The following is a 25,978-nucleotide window of genomic DNA, read 5'->3' as shown; positions in this document are numbered from 1 at the left end:
CAAAGTGATGAAGCTCTGTGTATAAAGGCTGGGAAAAGCTCACTTTCTATCTGCAATAAAAATCACTTTAAATGGATCCACTAGACCCACTTCTTGTCCGTGGATTATTGGATCTCTTAATTGGCTCTTTGATCTGTTTTTGGTCAATGATCCATGGTAAATGCTTGCAGTATCATGTTTTGGCAGGACTTGGAGTGTGTGCATGGAAAGCATCACCAGTAACTCACTGCCATAAGGCCCAGCTCTGGAGACCACCTGGGAGGGTAAAAGAAGAGCAAGTTTGGAGCTCAGGTTTTCTTAGACGGGGTGTATTTAGTCCAGCTCTTTATTAGAAGTTTTGCTTCATCTGGGAGGTGATTTTCTGGACGGTTTGCCAGAAAGTCAATTCAGACATGCTGATTTCTTCTGGTATGACTCTCACCAGCAGATCCAGCTGAAAAACCTTCACCTTTCGGGCTGGGTAGGCAATGCTTTTCTTTGGTGATCACTATAGGGGGTGCCATCCAGCATGTAAACAATTACCAGGCACTTAACATCCTTTGACAAGTCACTGCCCTTTGTGCTTTGCAATTTCTCTCCGTGCTCTCTGGTCCCACTGGGGAAGGCCCAGGGGAGGAGGGAGCTGTGTTTGAGATTCCCTACACCCTATCCATACAGAAGTGGTTTGCTTAGTGTTTTTCCCTTCGGTTTTCCTTAACAACGTGCATGAAGTAGAAATAAAGAGGAGACTGTTTTTAAGGAAGATTCCTCTCCTTGATGGGTACCAACATGTCTGTGTGGTCAGGCAGACTTGAAACCACTTCCCTGGGTGGCAATAATTTCAAGCCTTTGCAGGCTCCGAATTGCCTGGGACCACATTCATGGGTCTGCTGGCTCCATCTCTGCCAGGGATCCCCTGTTTCCATAGCAACTCATCATCTCCAGTTTTAGCCATTCCCTTCCCTTTGATCAGACAAGATATTTCCCAGATACGGAAAGAGCTAAGGCAGCCAGGTGCAGCACAGTTTGCACGAGCATGTGTTTGGGAGGAGCACGCCACTCGAGACATTCCCACTGGGGGCTGTCACCACCACCATCACTTATCCTATCCACAAAGAGCTCTACAACTCATAGCAGGGAAAGTTTCCAGCTCACCTACTGCTCCTGGGCAGCCCAGAGGAAAGCAGGACTCTGCAAAGCTCATGCATAGCTCATACACAGCCACGCATTGGAAAAGGCTACATCCAAGGCCCATTAAGTTTATAACGACCACATCCAGCCTTCAGGATTTTTTCTGTTTCTTGGCAAGACTCCACACACAGCAGTCCTTGCTCTACTATCAGACTCCAGCAGCTATGACCTCTAGGGCAAAAAACAATTTCCCAGGGTGCAGTTTTGCAGAGCATGTGAAAACACAGAGGAATATAGCATTCTTTTAGCCAGGTCACGAACAATACAACACTTTTTAAACTGTTCTTGTGCAGCTTCCTTTGTATGTCTGCAGCACCCTTTCTGTTGAGAGATCACAGAATCACAGAGTGGTTGAGGCTGGAAGGGATCTCTGGAGCCCATCTGGTTCAACTCTCCTGCTCAAGCAGAGACACCTAGAGCAGGTTGCCCAGAACTACGTCCAGGCAGTTTTTGAAGATCTCCGAGGAGGGAGATCTTCACAGCCTCTTTAATTGACTGCAGGAGGTTAGGCTAGGACAGCAACAGCCCAACAGGCTTGTTTCTGATGAAGCCTTTCTGGACTGCAACCCTTGCTGTGAATGACTTGGACACATGCTCTCCTTTTCCTCTACAGTTGGCCATGGGCAGAGCGAGGGGGATCGTATGGTTGTCTCAGATTTCCACGTCTTCATCAGGGACAGCTTGCAGCACATTGATCTCATGAAGAAAGATCACCCTGGGCTGCCCGTTTTCATCCTGGGACATTCCATGGTAAGCATCATCCCCTTCCCTCCTGGCAGTGTCCAGGGTGTGTGCTGCAGCAGGGGGGTAAAACTGCAGGCAGCGGGAAATAACTCAGCCCACAGCGGGAGAAACACAACTACGTGCAAGCATCCCTTCCATTTCTTTCACTGACTGATTGCCAGTATGCCTTACCCCACCAGATCTGCCTTGAATATAGTCAGTCCTTAACTTTTCCACCTGGATCGTGGCCCTAATTAGCGCCATTTACAACAATGGGCCTATTTGTTACTGGGACCATTCCAGCACACCGGGTAGCAGATAAATCCCACCACCTCCCTGCTGCACCGGGCTTCTCCTTTCATTTTACCCAGTAACCAGGCGGTTAAGCCCTCCAAAGCTTTGTGAGCAGCTAGGGGATGAAGCACGAAAACACCCTGTAGCCTCATTCTGTTAAACAACCTTACAGGAAAATGTACCAAGGATTAGGGCTGCAAAAACAAAGGCGCTGATTTGGTGAACAGATCTGAAGTCTGGTCCTGACAGCACGGGCCAAATCCCGTTATTCAAGCTAGCAATATTCCCATTGATGTCATTGATCTTCTCCCCCTGCCTTCCCGGAGGAGAGAAAAATGAATAAGTACTTTGGGATTCAGCCCATGCTCAGATAAACGAGTGTTCTTGCATAAGAACGCATGGCATGCTCTGAAGTGCTCGCTGCGCTCCAAAGCTGCTTTAACAAGGAGCTAATTTCCCAGTGAGGTCTTTGAGATGCTTCTCGCTGCTGCTCCATTTAACAAGCCCCTGCTTCTCCGGCAGCATGGAAGTTCACCAAATATTTCCCTTGGCAACTAATCCTCTGCGAACTTTCCCGAGCAAGCCAGCCAAGTCCCTCTGTCCCCCACCCCTCTCACCATCAGCTGCTGTCCTCATGCAGGAGGGCTCAGCCTGGCCGGTGTTCAGCTCAAAATGAAGCGCCAGGTGTCAGCCACCAGGTTGTGGGGCTGGAGGGGACGGCGGCACTGAAGAGGAGAATATTTAACTTCCAGTAATTAATGAAGATTTTTGTGTGCCAGCTGACAGCATCGCTGTTACCCGGGTTACCAGTGCCACGAGCACGGAGCCAGCCTGGTTTCCCTTCCCTTTCTCCACGCAGCACCGATCTGCCACATTTACAGAGCCCCAACTCACTTCTCAAGTCCCACCCAAGCTACCAAAAGTCAGGTATTTCCTTCTTAGTCATTTTAACTGAGGAGGACATAAGGCATCCCAGCGAGCTGGCTGCTATGGCACAGAGGGCTGAGTTCAGTGCGATGTGAGGGTCTGCCGCATGAGAGCAGAAAGACAAAAATCAGCCACTTGCAGTAACTCACACCTCCAGCCTTCCTTGCTGACCACAATGCACTCTTGCTGGGGCAGAAATTGTTTGCTTGTTTGGCCTAAACCCCTTCCAGCAATACAGGTAGGATTACTATGTGAATGAGACGTTGACATCTGTATTAAGCTGTGGGATGTTATTTTGTGTTGCAGGGGGGAGCCATCTCCATTCTGACAGCTAGCGAGAGACTCAGTGACTTTTCGGGCATGGTGTTAATCTCTCCTTTAGTGGTGGCCAGCCCAGAAGTCGCCACCCCCATCAAGGTAAGAGCAAACACGTGTTGCACCTTGTCACCTCTTGCTTATTGAAGGAAACGCCTTGAGGCCTCCAGCCTTAAAATGCAAAGCCCTACTGAGATCCGCACCACCTACATGACAGTCAATGCTCATCTCAGGAGTGCCTCCCCCACAGTCCCACACACTTTTCAGAGGGGAAGTGAATCCTGCACTCGTCCAGAAAAACTGATTTAGATGAGAGACAGAGAGCGATGCTACCTCGGGAGGTGGCAGCAGGCTGTGCTTCCTTCACCACGCCCTGCGGCAGCCCACGCAGTGCCGTCCTTTCCCTTCCTCTCTTACAGTTTTCTCCCTGACTCATGCAGAGTCTGGTATGGTTGCAACACAGGCTGCTGGCTAAGTTGGGCCAGGGGTTATTTTTGATGTTTGGGGGATGACCGATGTCTAAACAAACCTAGAGCTCATGACTCCGAGGAGTCCATGAGCCTCAACAAAGGCTTTCAGCTAAAGCATCACTGCCCCAGCAGCAGCCTGTTTGGCTTGGTACCTTGGCTGGTTCTTGTCCAGACAAACATCTCCTTCGGTCTGCAGTTAGGCTTCACCCTGTCCCTTTCGTGTCTCCCTCCCTGAGTTATTTCTGACCCTAATTTGCACTGCCCGACCTGCCCTTCCCCAGGGAGGCTTTGCGAGGCAGCCAACTCTCCGCTCTCCCCTCCGTTCTGAATGTTTCAAAGAATAAACAACAACCCTCTGAGAAGACATAAGCAAAGGGAAGGACCAGCTAAGCCAGCAGGAATGACAGAACATCTCATTCCCACTGTCCTTGTTCCTTTAATCTTTCTCCCTAGACTCTTCTCCTGGGGCTAACTTCTCATTTTAATCTACTTCTAAGCTATTCCTCCTCTTTTTTTTTTCTCCTGAGAGAAAGGAAGCAGATTGCCTCAGCTTTCAGTATAATCCTGTCACACCATCTCCTGTACCTTAGCCATCTACTGACCCCACAAAACAAGATTACAGGCACCACAGGGTGATTGTTAACCACCTTGCTCTTCCACAGACAGAAACACATTGAGACCTTCAGCCCTAAAATGCAAAACCCTGCTGAGAGCTGCACCACCTGGACGCCAGTCGGTACTGCTCTTCTGAGTGCCTCCCCCAGTCCCACCTGCTTTTCGGAAGGGAAGTGAATCCTGAACTCTAGACTAGGAAAATTTATTTAAATACGAGTCAGAGCAACAAAGGGTGCATTTAGGAGTCTGGTAGCCAATTCCTCACAGGTGATGCAATATCTGAAATACCATGAAGGTCCCTTGGGCATCAGTGCTCCTGTCTTTTCTTTCTTTGGAGAGGGAAAAGGAATAAATATTTTAAAAATAGCACAGGGTCTGAGTCTGAGACACACTGTTAGCCTTCTATTTCTAGATGATTCAAGGAAAATACAGAATGTTTTTCTTTCTTCTAGAACTACACATTTTCCTAGGTGTTGAATCCTTTCTGAAATAAGGACAAACCAGCTCTGTGGAAACTAGTTACTGTAGTCTGGTTTCTTGCAGGTTGGTAACGGATAGTTGCTTACATCAGTGCAGGAAATCCTAACCTCTTAACTAAAGTGTTGCAGAGGTGTTTATAGGGTCTCATTCCTAGATAGTGCCTTGAATGTAATAATAACAAGTTTACAGTGGGTTTCTTTCCCTTTCAAATCTATTGTTGCTTCTCCAAATGGATAGAAAAATAATTATTATTTCTGAAATATCTCTGAAAAAGTATTCACAAGAGGAAGGAGTGAAAGCAATCAGAGTACTCATGCAAAACCTGCAATTTCCCAGAAAGCTGAGCTGAAAACTCTTGTGTGCTTTTTTTCCTCTGATTGTCAAAAGACGTTGCATTGGTGCCAGTGCCCCTGTGGCACAAAGGCTTCCGTTTTCCCCTGGAACTGGTGCGATTTCCAGGCCCTGAGCCATTTCCCAGGGACCACTGCATTCATCCCTTTGCTGGGGCAGTTTCCAGTTGAGCAAGAATTTACCTTGGTTAAACAAATGAGGGCTCAAGGCAGAAACAATAGCGGCCCAGAGGACTTGCTGGGTCCTTTAGTTGGTGTCAAGAAAAACCCAGTGCATTTGCAGGCTCCACACAGGAGAATCAAATTCTGCTCTTTGCAGAAACACAATTTTATCAGTGCCCTGTAAATTCTGTCTCCAGATAGAAACCTACCTACCAGTTCCACACCCAGTGAGGAAAGCTGGATCTTGCAGCTTTTTCCCTTCTTAGTTCATTTGGACCAAACTCGGCTCTGAGCCTCCAAAATTTCAAAGGATGCAAAGAGACAGGAATCACACGTTGACAAAGAGCAGAGTAAGGGTAAGAGATGATATCCCACTAAATGTCTGCTGTTGAATGATGTGAAATAGGGTGGGCAGCACAATCTCTTAGAAAATAACCCCTAACAACTAATTGTAAGGTACCCTCCAGCCTATCCCTTACAGGCTCAGTACACCACATCCTCTTTGTGTTTTCCGTTTGGTGTCAGATCTGAGATACCAGATCTGATATCTCCTTGATCATGTATCATGTCATATCCCTGATGGCACATCTCCCTGACAGCACTGTTCCAATTGCTTTCAGCCTGATCTTGGTAGCTCATCACAGTGTCTCTTCCAGAGAGTTTTCTGCTCAGCCAAATGAGCCTGGCTAGTATATAGAGCTCGTACAGCACCGTTTTGTTTATCTGTCTCTTTTGTAGCTGAAATGAACTAAAAAGCATTCACACAAGCAGTGTGACAAGCAGAGATCATGGGAGAGAGAAATAAGCATGTAGAGGTATGCAGGGAACAGGAATTGCTCCACTCAGAAGTGTCTACATTACAAAGCATCCATGCAGTTAAACCAATGCAAAATGACAAAAACAGCTTTGAGTCACACTTCCAGCCAAGAGGCACTGTCTATTGATGGCCAAGATTGTCTAAGATGGCCAAGAACCGTCTATTTCAATCTTATTCTGAGATCTTTCTCAGCGTTAGTATTTCATACATCTGCAGTGGCCTCGAGCAGCTCAAATAACCACAGCTCTACAGTGTCATCCTCAGCCCAGCCAGTAATATCCCCCTCATTGCTGTACCCGTTCTTGGTCATTTGGGAGCTTTCTCTCAAGAACTAACATTGCCACATCAAACCAACAGGGACGTAAGCTCTTCATGTATCAAACCCAGCCAGTCCTTCAACAGGATGGCTTTTAATTAAAGTCCAGCTTGTCACAGACTGTGTATGACTGTGCTCACAGACTCACTGAAGGCCCAGGGGAGCCCTCTGACTTTTTGATTATAACACAAAACTTGATTTCTCTGCTGGCTTGTGGAGACCTTGACTCTAAGAATCATCAAAATTACGTCCAAATTTTGAGGGTGTATTACACACTGGAGGGAATGAAGTGCCTCCTGCAGATCGGAAGACCCTTCAAAGGTCAGTGGCAGAGCCCTTTCCCAATGAGTTCTTTAGACCAATATTGGTTCTGCTTATGTGTAAATAAGAGTTCTTACGCACACAGTGAGTATACATATATGTGTAGGTACATCTGACATGTCATCCGCAGGGTCTGGTACTTCCCCTGTGCAGCTGAACACCAGAAGTGACCGCGCTTACACCACTTACCGGCTGGTAGGTGCTGCTGTCCTTGGGGCCAGGAGCCAGCCATGTTTCGTAGCAGTGCAGCAGGCAGCTGATGACTCCAGTTGGCAAAACTCCGGATATGCACAGAAACTTCAAGAACATTTCCAAAGCATGTCACAGAGGCGAGGTCATTGGCAGGCGGTGGGGCTGTGAAGATGAGCAGGGTCATTAGAACAGAAAATGCCCATTCTGAATATGACAAAAGCATGTTTAGCTTGTCACCAATGAGGCACAGCCTGAGAGCAAGGGGTGTGTCTAGTTCTCCTACACCTTGTCACACCTTCCCTGCCTGCCAAATGTCTCTGGGCTGGTGCATTTTTGCTCACATGAGGGGAAGGTTTGAGTTTACGCTCCTTCTAGAAAAACCGTGTTGCTTTTCCTTGGGAACATAAATATTTACATGTACAAGCAGACACAAACAAGAATCCCCATAAAAAGTACAGCTTCTTCAGTAATTTTAGAGGACATCAACTAACTTCCTTTTAACGCTGACCTTAAAAATAAGGAGAGTTCCCCTTTCTCTCTTTTATATGCAGACTTGGACCTTAATATCTATGGCCTTAATAACAGCTGGATCTTGTGGACAGTATTCTAAATAGATCTGGAGAGAGCATCAGCAAACTTCTTATGCCAAGGACTTTCCTCTCAACTAAGCAATTATTAGCAATAGGAACTCACCCTAGCACTTAACTCAGGCTCCAGTTTTAGGGCAGCCTAATTGCCTTAGGTTATCATGATGATATTCAGAGACAGGCACTTCCAAACCATTAGTCAGATCTCAGATGCGTTTTGTTTTTGTTATTGCTTTTTCTTTTTCCCCTCACTCTCATTACTCTGTAAAGAAAGCCTCAGACAATTACATTTCTAAATTAAATACCTCAGCTAGGTATCTACAGTTACTTGACATATATCTGGGTCAACATAAGTGGCTCGAGAGAAGCAAAACTGTTATAGCATTGTTAGTACACACAGTCCGTAGTCTTGCCTAGAATTCATGAAGGTATGTTCCTCAAATCATCACAGCCTGGGGTTAACACAAAAGACAACCCCATTCCTGCTCATTAGCATCATAAGCTTACACTTGTATCTGTGTGGAGGTATTTTTTACTGGTCCAACTCCAGAGACCCCAGTAGAAGTAAATTTTGTTGACACAATGCCATAGCCAGTGAGAGACTCAACGTATGAGTAAATGGTGATGCTGTTTCCTAGTCATATCCATCCCAAAGTACTCAGGTGTTCTCAGATCTGCTGTGAGTCTTGACTACTTGTCACTCTTGGATGACTTTGACTTCAACCTTGCGTTATTCCTCTAATACCATAATTACTCTGTCATGTATCATCCGTGATCTAAAGTGTCAGAGAGTGCTTCAGATGTGATTAAATATAAGCACAGAGAACATAGGTGACAGCCCACCTGCAGCTATCAGCTGTGGACACAGAAGGGCCATAAATAGACCACCAAACACTAATGGTGTATTTTCTGACTTAAGTGGTAATCACTTAATTAAGGACTGCTATCAAAGATCAGAGCACAAGCTTGGTATCAACTCAAATGAAAGATATTACCCTTTCTTCTGCCAGTGGTTTCAAGCCTGGGCTGCTGAATGCTTTTGTGTTTCATTCCCAGGAGACAAATGAGCAATAGATTTCCTTAGCCAATGCATGCACATTTTGCTGTTATTTATTTACAGGTTCCCCTGAGAATCTGCTTATCAGAAAGAGTGCAGCCTAGGCAACTAGTGCAAATTGCACAGAATATCACGTATGCACTGCAGCCTGAAATCAGAGCTGTGGCAGCACAAAAGGGCAGTAGCAACCACAAAAAAACAGCTCCACCGTCAAATGGAAACAGCTTTTTCCTATCAAGGCATTTTTCCTGAGGCCTTTTTTGTAAATTAACTTGAGAGTGAGAAAAAGGGAAAAGATGATGAAGTTGTGATGTTGTAGACAGACAGCCAATGCACTTCAGACCAGCACACCCCAATCCCAGGAACAGTTTAAACACTTTCCCTTTAAGAAAAATGTTTTAAATATAGGACAGATCTTTCTCCAATGTCAGCTGACATTTCTCTACTGTTTAACTTCTGTGCTGGTTCCCACCAGCTAAGGATTTGGTCCTCTATATTCTCTCTTGCTCCAACTATCTCTTTAACTTCTTATTTTCCTCTCCCACAGGTTTTTGCAGCAAAAGTGCTCAACCTCGTTCTCCCAAACCTGTCACTGGGATCGATAGATCCAAATGCAGTTTCCCGGAACAAGAAAGAGGTGAGAACCTTAATGCCATTTAAAGTCATTGCATAGTCGGTATCTTGTCCCAGTCCTGTCATTTCTCTCTTAAATAAATAAATAGCTAAATCGCTAGGGCAAGATTTATGCTGGTGTAAAAGGCTGAGGCATCCCTGAGGTCAGTGGAACCATGCCCTCTTACACAGAGCAGAAAACACAGCTCACCGTGGGAAACCAGCTCCTCATCCCTGCGTGCCTCTTGCACCCACAGCTGCTCTGGGTACCAGGCATAGCAGAGCCCGGTGCTACAGCTGGGGTGGAAAAAACACAGGTCTCTGCCACAGCACTGCATCTCACTACAGTGGCAAAACCAGCTCAGGCAGGTTGCAAACGCTGCTGAAGTCTCCTTTTCCAGCTGTGCTCTTTGCAGTGAAGCAGTGCAAAATGCTACAGTCCCGGAGGCTGGTATTCCTGCTTACAAACCAGGATGGCATTGTGCTGATCGTATTCAGCCAGGGGAAGAGCATGCTTGCCCCAAAGACCTTGCTACAAGGTCTCCTGGATTACACGCTGGCTCTGCTACAGCCTTTCCGAACAAATGATGTATTCTTTCTGGGCCTGAGAATAATACTTAAATGAGCTGCAATTGAAGCAGCCTTTGTAACAACCTAATTCCAGCTCCACCACCGTAACTGTGAATGGAGCGGTTCCAGGGTGAATTTTTGTCAATGTTGCCATAGTTTGAGCCTCTTCTCCCATTCATACCCACTCCCAGTAATAACCGTTGCAGCCTGTTCATGCCATCACTGGCAAAGCCAGGTGCCCTTGCAACTGCTGCTGCAACACACCACAAGGTGTTTTCCTTCTCAGAGTGGCAGGAGGAGTGAAAGGAAGGAAGCACAGTCTGTGAGTGAAGTTGTTTGGTTTGAGGAAGGGAATGACCCAGATCCTGGTGCATTTCATGAAGCAGCTTGAAAGACAGAACACAGTACCCAAGGGTGTCTCCAAAGCAGGAGAGCTCACTGCTGTAGCAGCCAGTTGTTTCCCTGCTCCTGTGTCAGCTCACATCCCACTGACAGATGCTGTCACTTCTGCTATTCATGCAATGCTTCCTATCTTAATAGAAGCTAATAAATTGCCTTCCTCTAGGGAGGCAGCTTGACCAGTGTTAGAACTGAAGCTGAGAGGATCAGGAGCAAAGACAATGCCAGTGGTTGTGCAAGACCAATGCCATCAGCCTCAGAATATTCCTTCTCTTGTCTCACCCACCTAGGAAACTGCAAAGCAAAGGAGACTCGTGGAATAGCCACGAGGTTTTCAGGGTTGGGTTTTGCCCCTGCCAAAGAGTGTTTTGATCAAATGATTTTCAGTTTACTTACCTGTGAAGCAAGCATAGCATTTCCCTGGACTGAAAGCAGGAAGATTCAAGGAGATGAGAAAAGAAAGACAAAGCAAGTTGTAGGAATCTGTTGGGACTAGCATGAGGCGAGTTAATGGGCATCTGCTGTGCACTGATGCACCATACGACATGTGTCCCAAAGTACAGTGTGAGGCTGCTCAAAACACATGCTTGAGAAAGGCTGATTCCAGTCCAGCTGTAGAAACCTGTTCCTAATTACACTCAGCTGCCAACTTGCTGCATATAGTTCAGAGAAAAGGTTTAAATTAAAGAACTAATTCACTAAAATCACATGGAGGAAAGTTTTCAATTCTGCATTTGTATCTGGAGGATGAAAGCAGTCAGTGCCATGGAGGAGGAGGGGAATTTGAGGATGTTAGCCCCTACCCGAGCAGTGAGTGTGGCTGGGAGACGTGGGTCTCTGCCAGGCCCTGCACTTGTTCATTATGTGGCACTCCTTAAGGATGGCATTTTTAAACACACCTGCTTCCAACAGCTGGAAGGCACCAGTGCTGCACTAAATAGCATTACAAGAGAAAAGCACTGATGGGAGAAGTCCTGACTGTAACACATTTATAGAAGTGCCAGTGGAACTCCTTTAACTGGCTGCACAATATTATCCGGTTATTTCCATATTCCCTGGGCATAGCTTATAAAAAATCCTATTGTGGGTTTTGTTTCTACCCAAATATTTGCTGCCACTCCCGTTGCCCTGTGATGTTCCAAATCTCCAGAGCTTCCTGTGGGTGGTGTTCTTCCTCTGCCCTTTCCATTGAGGAAGGGAAAGCCTTTGGCAGTGGATGAAAATGTAGGTCTGCGTCATTAGAGGCTGTTCTTAATGGAGTAGTCTTCAGTAAGAGACAATCACCCCCTCCTTACTCTGCTGCCTGTGCACCTGCAGATGAACACACAGCTGATATAGCAGCTGTGGACTGCAACATGAAGTGCTTTCCTGACCAGCTTCAGACACCAGCCTTTGAGGCTCCAGGCACTTACCAAAAATGACACAGCATCTCAGTCCTCTGGCTGCCACCACCGCACACTCCATCCTCCTTTTGGACTCAAGACGCACAGCTTCGCAGCACACAATGTGCTGGAAACATCCATTATTTATATGTTAAACATATTCTTCTGCCAGACCAACTTTCTATTCTGCAGAAATGTTTTTGGGACGTCATCCAAGAGTTTCCTGATGAGCTTGTGTTCCCAGCAGGCTGTCCTCAGGGTGGAGGGACTGAAACACAGGAGGGCATGGAGATGTTTATTTGATCTGCTTGCTATATCAAATGCAAGAGACACAAAAGAGAGCAAGATGTTACCTCAAAAACCCACTCCTGCTTCCAAGGTGAATAACATCACAGGGGCAGGTTCTTTTACCCCATAAATCTTTGTTAGCTGCCATTGAATTTGGTTGAATAGTCCCACTGACTTTACTCTTGCTCCTGTAGAGCGCACAGGGAATGAGACTGTAATTACCTTATAAAGAATTTATTCTGCAAAACGCAAAAGGAAGATGCAAAGTTTTTTGTTTTAGTTTTTGGGTGTTTTTTTTTGTTTTGTTTTTTTTGTTTTGTTTTGTTTTTTTTTTTGCTTGTATGCATGCAAAGAAATATGCCTTACAATGAATTTATTGTTTTGCAATAGGAAGATACAAAATTCTAAGCAGGAAACAGGAGCCCTAATGGTTGTATCTTGCACCCAGAGGCAAAGTGGACTGCACAGAAAGGCAGATCTGGAAGAGGTCTAGTAACAGGAGACAGGGAGATGGGAAGGCCTGCAGGGTGTTGTGGGCCACCCTTGTGTTCACCGATCCTTCCCTACAGCTAGCTTAACACAGCAAATGATACAGATAAGAGTTCTTTAATCTTTTTTTCTTTTTTCCCCATCCAAAGCTGCTCCACTGCACAAGTTTTTCCTCTCGGTGTCACCTCCACCGGAATATAAAATCCATTCCCTTTATCTCCCTCTTTTCCCCCACGAGCTTCCGCTTTGCCCTCACCTCATGCTCTGAGCATTAACTTTCTGACAAAGACTTTGCTCATTCACCAGCAAGAGGATCCTCCCACTCACTGCTGATCAATTTAGGTTGGGATTAAGCTATTATTTTTTTCTCCTCCCATCATCTATACAAAAATATTTATTGGTTGCTCAGTACCTAAAAAAATCCCTATTCTATAAGAAGAGAACAAGAGAATGAAACCCATTAGGTCATTCTCCTAGCATTTATGGTGCTGGGGAGGGGGCCAGCACACGTGAATTCATCAATATTGTTGTACTCCATGGGAAACGAACTTCAGTCAATCCATCCACCTACCTCTCCTGATTCCAGCACCCCCAAGGTCCTTCAAGTGTTGCCTTCAATTAAAAAGAAAAAAAAAAAAAAAGAAAAAAAAAAAAAGAAAAAAAATACCTCAAAGCTGCATTGCTTTAGTGCAGCATTGACACAGATCTGGATTCAGCTGAAGCGAGTAGTGCAGCTTGGTGGATTTGCTCAAAATGCTGACAAAATACCATAAAGTAAAAGGTGATGGGGAAAGAGTTCTGTGCACCACCATTCCCCCATGCCAGCTCCGTTTCTAGTGCATTGTGCCCCAACACGTTGCAGACAACAAGGAAGGAAGCCAGCTCCACAGGAAGCCAGCTACACTCCCCTCTAACAAATTAATTCCCCTCAGCTGGGAAAGCCCCACCACAGGTGTCCTGCAGCCCCTGATAATCTCATCTCATGGAGAGATGGGAGCAGAACCCACTCCAAAGACATTCTGACACCCTGGTGGGGTACAGGCAGGCTGTGCCTTCACCTCCACAAAGCTGCAGGTCCCTGGGGTGGCCTCGTGGGTTTTCTCCCACTCATGGCCCTCAGTGCAGGCACATGCAGAAACAGCATGACCTCACCTTTCTGCAGAATGAGAATTTGAGCAGACCTCCATGCTCGTGATGAGAGGAGGAGGCTGTTTTTGGCTAACCTATAAATAATCGTCATTTCTATAAACATCTGCCAGGGTTGGGAGGAACTGGAGGCTGTGCCAGAGACCAGGCCGTAATCAAAGCGTTCTGGCAAATATTGAGATGGCAGTGGCTGTGTGGGCCGTCTCCATGTACAGTATACAAATATTTACTGTAGATTTGCCTGCTGCAGTAACTACTCATTCCTAGAGACTTTCTGCACCAGCTCTTGTGCATTTTTATCCTTTCACAGTCTGGCTGAGCAAATTGTTGACTTTTTTTCGCCTACCACCTAATACCATCTTTTGCTGCCTTCTCTCTGCACCCTTTTCACCTGGAACAGACCCTCAGTGTAAGAGTGCTTTGGAGCTGGATGTGTCAGCTGCCTGTAGGTGTAGGGCATGGTCTTCGTCCCCAGAGAGGGAAGATGAAAGAGAGAAAAACACCTGAGCCCTCAGCAGAGCAGGATAAGGACCTGGACAATACCAGCCTTGAAGTAACACAAGCTAAGGAACGCTGCAGAGGAGACTGTCACCTTTGAGTGACAGAGGGACATGGCAGAGCAGAAAAATGCAGGCAGGTGCCCCACAGGAACAGCCTTTGTCCTGTGCTGGTTGTTTGCCTGCAGAAAGAGCTTTGGCTTGAATATTTTCTAGTGGTGGAAGAGAGAAAAACACAGCATGGAGCAAGATGTGTTGTGTGAGCAATTCTGGGGAGCCACAGTGAAGGCCTCGACCTTGACTCTGACAGCAGGAAATCCCGACTGAGTAGGAAATACATGCACGAGCCAAGGGAAGAGACTCCTCACTGCCCAGCCCACCTGCTTTGTCTTTTCTGCATGAAATACTGCTAACCTTAAATTACCTCTTTCTCCCTGCCAGATGGAGTCCTACACATCTGATCCCCTGGTCTACCACGGTGGCATGAAGGTGTCCTTCGTCATCCAGCTGATGAACGCCATTGCCAGAATTGAGCGAGCTCTGCCCAAGCTGACTTTGCCCGTCCTGGTGCTACACGGCTCTTCCGACAAGCTCTGTGATATCAGAGGGTCCCATTTACTGATGGATACAGTGCAGAGTCAGGACAAAACCCTCAAGGTCAGCTTCTTTTCTTGGTTTTTAGGGTATTGGCCTGTCAGCGTTGGCCTGAGTGGCCTCTGTGAGGGGTGTGGTGGCTGACCTCAAGGCCTTACCCTGGGTGGCTGTATACCCCCTGGGCCACTTGGACGTGAAGCTACTTGCCATACAAGTGCACTGAGGCTCATAACCAGGTGAAGTGGTGACCCTGAAACTCTTCTGAACAACGCCAACCATGTTAGTGCCGAGCCCACCTCACGCCCCAGCCCATAAGGGTACAGGGGGGGCCTTCCCAAAGCGCTGCACAACAAAAGCCACTTCACATCTGCTCATTTCAAGAGAGCCACAGCTGATTAACCGATTGTTAGCACATGAACGAGCCTGAAAGAGAGACAGGGAGACCAAGGGAAAGCTTTTGTCATCAGAAAAATAACTGGGTAGCCTGGGCATGAAAGGAGTAAAACTGCACAAGGCATGACGGGAACATCCCCCATTGGCCTTTAGCCCCCAGGGGCACGATAAGCATTTCCCTGTTCGTACTGGGAGAAGGAGCGAGAAATGCCTGGTGTTGGGACATGTATCGTCTTCCTCACGTGCAGCAGGGTACTCGGGTCGAGCTGCAGTGCCAACACCTTCCTGCTTGCGGAGGGGCAGCGGCAGGGAGAGGACAGGGCAGTGTGTGGAGAAGGTGGGAGGGTGGAAGAGAAGCAGCAGCAGCAGAACCCAGAGCCGGGCCTGTCAGCACAAAAGCTGGCAGTGGGCAGTGGGATCCCTTTTTGAAGAAGGGCCTGCCAGTGCTGATGGCATCTCTTGGTAACCTAGCTTGATTTGATAACCTGCCACATCTAGGAGAAAAACCTGACAAGGTGTGGGCAGGACGCATTGGACCTGTGGGTGTTGACAAGAGGCGACTGAAGGCTGCTCTGTTTGCGAGGATGTTATTTTCTGTGCTAATCTCCTCTCTCTCCCTGGTTGCAGGTGTATGACGAAGCCTACCATGCCCTCCACAAAGAGCTGCCCGAGGTCACTACCTCCGTCTTCACGGAAATACTTACGTGGGTTGGCCAGAAGGTCTCAGCAGCTGGAGAAACCAGCCATATTTAAGAGCAGATGTTTTTGCAGCTCTTACTGGGGGTTTCTGGGAATAGACGCTTTTCTTAATAGAAGTTTCTCTGGAAAAGATCTAACGTGGAGGGGCTCGTGGGATATTTTGCCATGCACAGTGTAAGGGAGGGTGGGGGAAGAGGCACAGAGTGGGGTGTTACTTGGTGATGTAAATGGCCGTTGCCATAACCTGAGAAAGCATTGATAGCTGTGGGAACAGTCGTCAAAGTTTTCCAGGTCAGATGATGTTGCCGAGATGTCCCTCAGCCAACGAGCTTCCTCCATCACTTCCTCTTCTCTGCTTTTGCCGGGGTGATGGGGGTTTATTTATACTGCAATAATTTTTGGTATGTTAGAAAAGTCAGTATCTTCCACTTTACAGTTTTGATTCCAGGTGCATACAGTCCCCTCCCTGTCCCCACCATCCGGTCCCTTTATAGCCTTGGCCCTGAGAGGCGAGCGTTAATGAAGGTGCTGGGTAACGAGGAGAGGCCAAAGATGGATCTGATGGGGGCGGTGGGAAGAGGCTCTGGCTCGGAAGTGAAAGGCTGGTTTTTGAGGTCAGACCCCTTTGGCTGCTACCTCTGTTAGCAGGTCGGGCCCAGGGGGAGAATAAAGAGTCCCCCATGAGTCTGCGCTGGGGGAAGGCATGCTGAGTAAACCTTCAGATGTCATCACCACCAGAGCAGAATCCCAAAGGGGAGAGGATGAATGTAGATTCAAGCCCACGTAGCACATTCACAAACCATGCTATTCCCAAGGCCAAACCCCCTTCTCCTCTCCAAGATGAACTATTCTGTAAATATTCCTAGGGGCTGCTTTTTTTCTTTCTTTCTTATTTTTTTTTCCTCTTGGAGTTAATCACTTGCGCTACTGAAACTGAAAAAGTAAAGTCAGAGTTATATGAGAATATAGTAATATAATATATGATGTATATAGAGGTGGCTGGGAGCTAGGGAAGAAACGGGAAGAGAGTCTAAAGAAGGGTTAATTCTCTTGGCAAGGAGTAATGTTGTCCTACCAGGATCCAGTCCTCTCACCATAACTTTACAGTCATAATCTGTTGTTTTCCTTCATCAGTTGGAAAATGTCCTGAAAAGAATGCTCGAGAGAAGCGCAGAGCATCTGGTGGGTGGGGATTAGCAGCGGGTGTCCTCATGGTCCACCGGTTTGGCAGGAGACCCACAGCGTGAGCAGAGATCCCGGCCAAGCTCTTGCCCATCTCCTCCCGAGTAGCACAGCCACCTCTGGGGCCCACAGGGCACCGGGGACAAGCTCGTCCCTGGGGACAAGGTGGGGAGCGAGGGCAGAGGACAGGGTGCAATCGTACATCCAGCATCCAGGGAGCAGCTTGTGAAGCGCTCCAGTGGTGCAGATAAGCCAAACCCCAGAGCTGCCTGGGTCTCTGGTAGCAGCAGGGATGGAAGAAAGGCTTGAGACCCTGACATGGAGCAGAGGAATCATATCGAGACAGCAGAAGCAGTGCAGCGATCACAGCATGGCCGTGTGGGTCAGTTTGTCCAGGGAGATGGCCCTAGTTACTGACATGCCTCTTGGCAGCAGCCAAAGGGAAGGGCTTTAATCTAACCCTCTCCCTGAAGTGCTGCAGCAGCCTGCAAATGCTCCAGGAGGAGATAACGGGGCATCTCCCACGGGGACAAACCCCACTGCCCTCCCTGGCAGCAGCTGCCCTGTGCGCTGCTGCCCCCAGGGCTGGATCCTGCCCGTGGCAGCCCCGGGGTCTCCCCCACCTCTCCTGCCTTTGGAGCCACTTCTGGCAACATTCAGGAAAGGGACCTCTGTGCAATAGCAGCCAGAACCAGGGCCCGACACCATCAGCGTGCAGGGATGAAGGCCCTGTGGGTGCAGGTTGCGTCCTTGCAATTGCCCTAAGGGGCCCAAGTCAGGAAAGCTCTTTTATTGAGTTTGATGCAGGCACTTTTCCACTTTTATTTTCCTGCCTTGAAAAAGAGGAACCGGCTGGGCTTCTCCCAGCTTCTGCTTAAAACATTATTCCCATGCAATCAAGTGCTCCCACCCACCCCTGCTAAACCTGCAGCAGCACCGGGAATGAGGCGACGCACAGGGTGCCTGCTCCGCGCCTTCCAGCAGCCTGCCTCGTTGCAACTTCTTTCCCCGAGCGAGGTCCCTCCTTGCCAGATGCTGCTGGGGAAGGAGAGCAAGAACAGAAGCGCTGCAGCGGTGACGAGGCTCACCTGCTTCTTCAGCCCAAGCAGGAATCAAGTGGGCGTGATGCGGCGGTGACAGATGTTGCGGGGGTCGGAGCAAGACGAGGACTTAAGGATGGGATTTTTCGAAAGCACTTTTCCCGAGGAAGTCAGGAGGAGCAGATCGATGCCCACATTCATTTCATCCCAAATTGACAAGCACTTTGCGGGGCGGAGGGAAGTGACCCTGCAGCAGGAAGGTCAGAGCCCGTCTGCTCCCTCCAGCCTGGCTTTGGGCTGCGGGCAGTGCCTTGGCAGAGCGCGTTTTCCGCCCACGACACATCTGCAGCCCAGAAGAAATAAAAGGCAGGCAATTATCTTCATCTAGGGAAGACTTGTCCCTCTGTCTGGATAAGCTCAGTGACAGCAGCCGGGGGAAGCTGCGATTGAAAATCAGGTCAGCAAACAAAACTGTAGCTTGGTTAAAAATGAACAACAAAAAGCCAAACTAGCCCCAAACCTTGGCACAGCAGATGTTGCTGCTACCCTCAGCCACTTTGCTGAATTTTCTGAAGGAATTAACACGGGGAAACCTACCCCAAAAAGCCCCAATGTTGCCTGCCTCCAGGCAGGTTGGTGAGTGGAGATTTTCGGGTGGGGAAGCCAGTAGGGCCGGAGGGAGCCAGGAGCAGATGCATGTGGATCAGCTGAGGCTGGTTTGCACCAGCTGCAGCTCTCAGCCTGCACTCCCCAGCTCCCTGCTGCTCCCTTCCCCTACCCATAAACTACTTTACATTGACCCAGTTTGGTTTCACCGTGCCCCGGAGGAACCCTCCCTTTGCTGACCAGATTAGTAATGAGCAGAGCTGCTGCCAGGGGAAATGTAATTAAACTCCATTTCCAAGCGGCAGGTACCGTTTGCAGGGAGCACGGCCGGCCTCACAAGTGTTGTTGTGCAGAGACGTGCTGGAGCCTGGTCTGCCTTGGAGAAGAGGTGGCACCCGTGACCGAGCAATAGCACCGTGCAACTCCCACCTGTGTCACCCACCTCCTGTAGCACTGGGAGACCATTCCCCTCCGCCCAACCCATCACATTTCCTATTTAGCCTGTTCTTTCTACACCACTTACCTTAGCACACTGCCAGCACAAATCCATGGAGATCACATTTATTTTTCCAAGTAATTTCCAAGCTTGTCTCTCTTGTTCCGTTGTGTCCCAGTTCAATAAAATACATTTATATATATATATATATACATATATAAAAGCGTATATACATACACGTATTTTCAGTGGGAAACCATATACGAGTTTAGAATTCTTAAAGGAATACAAGGTATATTGCAACTAATAATAAAGTTATGTTTTCTGAGCGGAGCGTGTTTGAGAGCATCATTTATAACCACTGTGTCTCTGGAGGGTGAGAAGGGAGAGGCACAGAGATATTAAACCCAGCTTGTGGAGGAGCACCTGCAGCCCCTGGGCATTGCCGCTGTGGCTGGTGCTTGCTCCCCAGCCACCATGGACCAGGGCGTCTGGGTCGGAGGTTGCCTTTCTGCTCGAAAGTTGGTTTTTTTTGGAAGCCCTGTGCTGCTGTTTGCTATAGCCCGGAGCAGCCCAACAAAAGCCACTGTGACACCGCAGCAGTGCTTCCTCGTGTGCTTCCCCTGCCCCACATGGGATGGGGGTCCGGAGCTGACGGAGGAGCCTGCAGTGTCAGACAAACTCAGCCTCCTTCAAGACCTGCTCCCCACACTTCCACAAGCCTGTTAAAATGTTATTTCTGTCCTGAAATGCGCCCACTTGGAACAGGAAGCATGTGCACCACGGCCAAGGGGAGCAGCAAGGTAAATGCCACCTCGTGTCCCCGGCTGTGAGTCCAAAGAGGGCCGGGGAGCGGGGCCAGCCCCTCGCCAGCTGCCAGGCAGTGCCCAGAGCGGGTGAGAGCCCGGCCAGCCCAGCCCCAGTTCGGTGCATTCAGGGTGCCCTGGTGCAGGAATCCTCTCCTGCAGGTACCGGTGCCCAGTCCATCGCCCTTCATCATCCTCATCCTCCTTTCTGGCGGTGCGTCTTACCCAGCATTTCCACACCACCACCACCACCCAGGGCGCAGCGATCTGTCACGGCCGTGGGTGGCCTTGCTGTTTTTAGCACGTGCTCGTGGCCCAACCCCGCAGGCCAGCAGGAGGCTGAGGCTTTGTGCCTGTTCCCCCAGCCCGTGCCAGGCCTTGTGCTGCCCCGAGCTGGCGGCTCCTCTCCAGGCTGGGCAGGCATCCCCCGGCCTCTGATGTGACACTGCGGGAAAGGGGGACAGCAGACCCTGTCCCTGCCCTGCATGGACCAGGGCAAGCAGGGGAAGCTCTTCAGTGCCTGGAAGCACTCCAGGAATTTGGATGCAAAACAATTCCTGTGGGATCAATGAGGAGTTGGGATGGGTCGCGTGGTACACGATGATGTGTGAGCAAGGGAAACTTGGCAGAGGGACCTGCCTGGCCTGGGGTGGAGCGGAGGGGAGGACAGGATGTCCAGCATGGAAAACACTTGTGCTGTCCTGAGAGATAACACACAGAGGGGAAGCAGTGGAGCTCAGGTGGGAAGGATGAGTGGTACCTTTCCTGCAGCAGCATAGGAAGGGCCCACAGCCATCCCCTGGCTGACCGCAGGGCAGAGCCCCAGGAGAAGCAGAGCCTCTCCAGCCTTCCCAAGGCCAGCAGCTCTCCTTCCACAGCCTTGTCTTTATCTCAACAAAAAACACACTGGCAGCACCAGCACAGCTCTGCTCAGGCCAGCAAAGCAAACCCTGAAGCTGGCGGGGTGCACAGGCTGGATGCAGACAGCTCTGCTTCCCGATCCAGAGCAAAAACAGGGATGTTCCCTCACCATGGGTTGCGGGGTCAGCTTTGTGCTGGAGCGAAGGCAACAAGCATCCTGCCCGCAGCACAGGGCTGCCCTTGTGCTGGCCACATCAAAAGCGCCAGCAGAGCCCAGCTTCCAGCTTCCAGCCCATGCACTTTGAACACCAAGCCCACTATTCCTGTACCGAGCGCGTGCGTGTCCCCCACTGCACCCAAACCCAGCCCGGGGGCTCTCGCGTGACTGGCAAGCCCCCGGCCCCCAGAGAATGCCAAAAGTTTGCACGCACGCCTGAGCTGCCCTCTTAGCACAGTGAAAGTCCTCCAGCCAGCAGAGCAAGAGAAACACTTTCCACTTGTGTGCCTGCAGACCGAAAAGGCTGTTGTTGGATTGCATGCGTGATCAGAAGTAACAGCGGGAATAAAGAAACGCCATCTCCTCCAGGCATCGGGGAGGGAAGGAGCAGTCACCCCAGGAGGAGCAGGACACAGCCCATGCCCTGAATGGCTGTGAAGATGCCACGCTCAAGGAGAAGCATCTCGGAAGGAAAATCTTTCTGGACAATTTGCCCGAGGCATTCCCAGCTTCTGAACAAGAGCTTTGGGGAATTTGAAAGAGGTTGAACTTGCCGCCAACAAACTTGGTTTAAAAACTCCTGGATAAAAGTTCAGTTTTACTTCCAGGGAGGAGGAGGGTGGAAGGAGTTAGAGAGAGCAGATTGCTGGCTCCCGTTATGGAAGCAAGCTTAATAAAATTCATAGAAATATTGGTGGTTCTGCTGTGCCGTGCCAAGAATGTGTTAGCATAAAACCTTCTGAGCAGAAGGGAGAGATATAATGTCATCTTAGCCTTGATATGAAAGATCAGCCTTCATCTCCAAAAGCATATCTCAAGGAGCGGTAACTAACGTATTTACTTTCCTTCCCTCTAGAGCAGGTCTCAGCACAGCCCTGCACAATTCATCACTGTCACAGCCTCGCACGAATGGTGTTGGGATGACCCCGGCTAGCAAAGAAGCAATAGGACAAAAGATTAAAGAGGGAGGCATTTCTTCCTACCAGGGCTGTAATGACACTGGCACAACACAGACCAGCTCAGTTTCTTCCACAGGAAAGCTACGTCACACTGCTCTGGCTTTCCTTAAAAAGAAGCCAGCTCCACCCGAGCCCACGAACCAGCACATCTGGCCCTGCCACAGCGTTCCCCAATTTTCCTCCTGCTTACCACACCGTGCCAAAGCAATGGCCTCATGTCTTGCCACACCAGCAAAGAGAGCAGGGAGCAAAGCCGGCCCCCTGGGACGATTTGTCAGAAAACCACACGAGCTGCAGTCAGGAGGGAGCAGCCCTGGAGCAGATGGCATTTTCCAATCCCGCTCCCTTTCCCCTCGAGCTTGCTCTGCCAGCAACAGGAGGAGGGAGAGGAAAGCTCTCACACTCATTTCTCAGAGCTTATTTTGGGAACTGAGCAACCAGACCCTCGAGACCAGGGCTAGCTCTTTGCATGGTACCGATCCTCTTCCAAAGGCTTGCTTTCGTCTCCTGAAGTGCCCTTCAAACCTCGCCTGAAACCTGCGGGCTTACGAAGTTAACCACGGCCAGGAAAAGCGGAAGGCACGTACACAGCTTCCCCAGATGCCAATCACACTTAGCTTAAAGCTTGCCTCCCTGCAGACCTCGCCTTGCTTATTGGCAGTAACCCCCTGACAATTTCCAACCTGAAATCCCCAAAACATCCGTAACCCCGGAGGAGTTCACCGCCCTCCTCCCCTGGTGCTTCTTCAAGGCGCGCAGCCCCGCCACCTTTATTCCAAACAGGCCCCAACTATGACAAATGGCTTGCCAGCGTGGCCTCTCTTATCTTAATAAATTTGTTATGTCAAATCTGTTTTAGCTTAGAAGGTAAAATAAAAACCGGCTCTGCCAACGCACCCCGCGAGCAGAGAACCAAGCCAAGCCTTCGCTTTCCGCCGCCAGCCCCAGCAGGAGCCGCTCATCCTTAAAAACCGAGCCCAGACACAATCCAGCTCCCCGAGCTGCGACAGCCTTCAGCAGGCTGCCCACAGCAAGAGAGAACAGCTCGGTGTCACCCTGAGCAGACGAGTCTGTCAACACACAGCGCCTGCGAGCTGTTCCGTGGGAAGGTGCCATCTCCACACTGTTTGTTTGACCATGACTGTACCAGCGCCGACAGCTCTGAAAGATCCTCGTCTGGTACTCCAGGCTCTCGCAGCACAATGACACTCCTTATAAGCACCGCTCCTCGAGTCCCAAAAGCCTGATTAGTGCTTGAACTTTGCCAAACCCCGTCCCTCCCTTCAGCAGCATTACTCACTCAGTTACTATTGCTCTCCCCCGTTGAAAGCTGCGTGTTCCTACAGGGAGCTGGAGGGGGTGCTTGGATCCGTGCTCTCTGAAGCCAAGGCATGCTCTGGAGTCAGCAGGCTGTGCGCAGGCAGCTCGTCGTGCTTGTTGCCACCAGAACTATCGCAGCCATGCAGGCATACAAGGGGGCAGAAGGGAGAATTTGTCCTCAGAGGAGAGGAAACATTGCCTGGCACTCCAGCAGGCCTGAGGCTTGGAGAAAACACGTGCTTTGAGGGCACCATGAGTGCACTGAACACGTCAGAGTTAAGCACAGGAAGAGCTTTTCACTGAGGCTGAGAAATCTCCATCCTTGGATTTAACGAGAAGCCAGCAATAACAAAGGCAGGGGGTGACGAGCAGAGAGGATCAGACAACTGACCTCCCAGAGCAGCACCTCGAGATTAAAATCATCTCCCTGACACGCCACCAGCACACAGACCACATCTACACCATGGAACTGCTCACAAAAACAGTGCTGGGAGAAAAGTTCTGGAAGAAAGGAGTGCACAAAACCAAGCTGGTGCTTCACACCAATGGCAGGACTGTCCGAACAGGTCACCAGGAGAGGAGAGCAGTCACATCTTCACTTCTCGGAAGTTTGGTACAGAGCCAGCCCTGGTTCAGGTGCAGGAACAAGTGCCAAAGAACCCACCAAGTCCTTTCAGAAATAAAGGCACACTGATGTGAGTCGGTAACAAACAGGCTACAGCAGGAACGCATATAGTGAAATATACTATTTTATTGCTGCACACATGCTTATACATTTCTTCTTAAATATATTGTTGCTCTGATAAACTTTACAATCTCCTTAATTCGACAAGTGGCAAGTAGTAAATTAAAAGGACAGAGGCAACAGAACACAAAAAGGACGCCGGCAACAGAAGAAAAATCCTAAGTTTTTTATTTCGTGATAAAATTATATGCAGCAAGAATAAAGTGATTTCCGATCTACTTTTTGACCTGGCTCATGTTAATCAGAGAGCTTGCCTGCATGCTGACCATCTGCTTAGGCATGCTTTTTCACAGCCCTGTTTTGCCAAAAGGGGTGGGGGGGATAAAGGACCCCGGGTAATTGGCCGATCCAGCGGGGCTCACAGAAGCGGCCGCAGACAGCCGAGGGGTTTGCTCAGCGGTCCGTGAGGAACGGGGCTGCTGGGGGAGCAGATCAAAAGGCCACGCTGACCTTTCCTCTCACGTGTCCATCCGCAGCCTCACTCGCTCCACGCTTAAGGACACAGGAATGGAATTATTTAAGAGCAGCCACATGGAAAATGCCTCCCAGCACCGCTGCCCCTCCTCTGCTGCCCTCCCGCCTTGCCCACTGCCAGCATCCATCCTGCTTAAGCAGCTGAGGCATCTGCGGAGAAAAGAATGAGCGCATTCCTCGGTAATCCTGTGCCTACATCTTGTTCAGTACAAGCAGAAGGCAAAGGCCACGCTCTGCTCTCTGGGGCTCCGAGCGAGCCTCGTGCAGGGCTGTCACAACCGTTGCTGTGGGAAGCTGCCTACCGAGATGTCAGATGGGGAATTTATGCGGGAGAAGCAGAGGGGATGTGATAAACTAAACATCGTGCTTATGTTCAGTGTCATCTTCAGCCATAAATGGAGGAGATGCACAGGGGAACATAACCGGCTGGGCTAAGCTGACGGTTGTTTCTGTGCAGGCTTCATGAGCCTGACGCTTCACTGAGCAAGAAAACAGGCAGCTCTGCTCTTCCACCCTTCTTTTCCCCCAAATATATGGGGCTTCATATTCCAGCTTTCCAAATAGCCATTCCCCTCCTCAAATCTACTGAGATGCCTTCACCAGTTCAAGCTGTGCTGGTCTCTTTGGTGGTCTTGTCAAAGCCAAACTAAGCTTGGAGAGGGACATAGACACGTTCCACACACCACACAACACACACACAGCTCCTCTCCACGCCACCACCCCAAACAGAAGCACTCCTGCTGCTCCCAAACAGCAACACACCCTGCACACACACACCCGTTTCCCCCACCCCTGTATGGCTGCAGAAAGCAAACCACAACAACTCCGTATGTGTCCTCACGAGCTTTTTGAAACAGAACTGAAGCAGCCATGCAGCCACTATCTCCCACCACAAAGAGACTTGCTGGGCAAGAGAAACCAGTTAAAACACAGACGACAAAGTGCACGGGCATCTGGGGTCCAGTTAGTGGCACTGCACCTCATTCCTGCTCTGCCTGCAGCTTCTGTTAGTGCAACTCAGTCCTGACGTGGTTTTGCCAAATCCCAGCTTCTCGAATACACCAGCTAAGCCCAGTGCCACCTTCTCACTGCAGCTGAACCCAGCCTGCTGGGTGCAAGCAGTGCTCAAAGTCTGCCTGCGTGAGCTGCAATGAGTGCCAGGTACGGGCAGATGCTCTGAGCAGGGGCAGAGTTTGCAGTTCTCATATGGCAGGAGCATGAGTGCCTCACCAGGTGAGATTAGCGGGGAAGGGAGACCCATCCTCCCAGTATATGTGCACTTTAGCAAGTCCCCGCTAAACACTGGATCTCCAAACCCTTTCCTCATCCGTGTGTAGTGCCACCACCATTACAGGAAACAAGACCCTGGAGCTGCAGGGAACCCGTGCCCAATCCTCACCTCAAACACTAAAAGCACACTTGACGTGGATTTTAAACTCCTGCTGCACGGTGTGACCAAAATGACAA

At 49.5% G+C, this 25,978-nt stretch overlaps 1 protein-coding gene and 1 long non-coding RNA gene across 5 annotated transcripts in view; one reads left to right on the top strand and one right to left on the bottom strand.

Annotated features, from left to right (window-relative positions):
* MGLL (monoglyceride lipase) overlaps window positions 1–19,457 on the top strand; it is a 63,876-nt gene extending 44,419 nt beyond the window's left edge. The window contains exons 4-8 of the mRNA XM_084530774.1: window positions 1,784–1,920; window positions 3,421–3,531; window positions 9,344–9,433; window positions 14,621–14,836; window positions 15,794–19,457. Coding sequence (XP_084386900.1) covers window positions 1,784–1,920; window positions 3,421–3,531; window positions 9,344–9,433; window positions 14,621–14,836; window positions 15,794–15,919 — 680 coding nt within the window. The 3' untranslated portion in view covers window positions 15,920–19,457. The remainder of the gene's footprint in view (window positions 1–1,783; window positions 1,921–3,420; window positions 3,532–9,343; window positions 9,434–14,620; window positions 14,837–15,793) is intronic.
* LOC311442025 lies at window positions 9,440–14,609 on the bottom strand. 4 transcript variants are annotated; one of them, XR_014696417.1, is made up of 4 exons: window positions 13,108–14,609; window positions 11,790–12,027; window positions 10,774–11,688; window positions 9,440–10,671 (listed from the first exon to the last, which is right to left on the bottom strand). It is a non-coding gene; the product is annotated as an uncharacterized lncRNA (long non-coding RNA). The 4 variants fall into 4 exon arrangements; XR_014696415.1 differs by having other exon boundaries at window positions 11,790–14,609; XR_014696416.1 differs by having other exon boundaries at window positions 9,440–11,688.
* Window positions 19,458–25,978: the final 6,521 nt, after the last annotated feature.

The sequence above is a fragment of the Aythya ferina genome (genome assembly GCF_964211825.1).
Source record: "Aythya ferina genome assembly, chromosome: 10".
Lineage (NCBI taxonomy): Eukaryota > Metazoa > Chordata > Aves > Anseriformes > Anatidae > Aythya > Aythya ferina.
The sequence above is the reverse complement of the archived record's forward strand: the minus strand, read 5'-3'. Positions and strand labels throughout refer to the sequence as shown.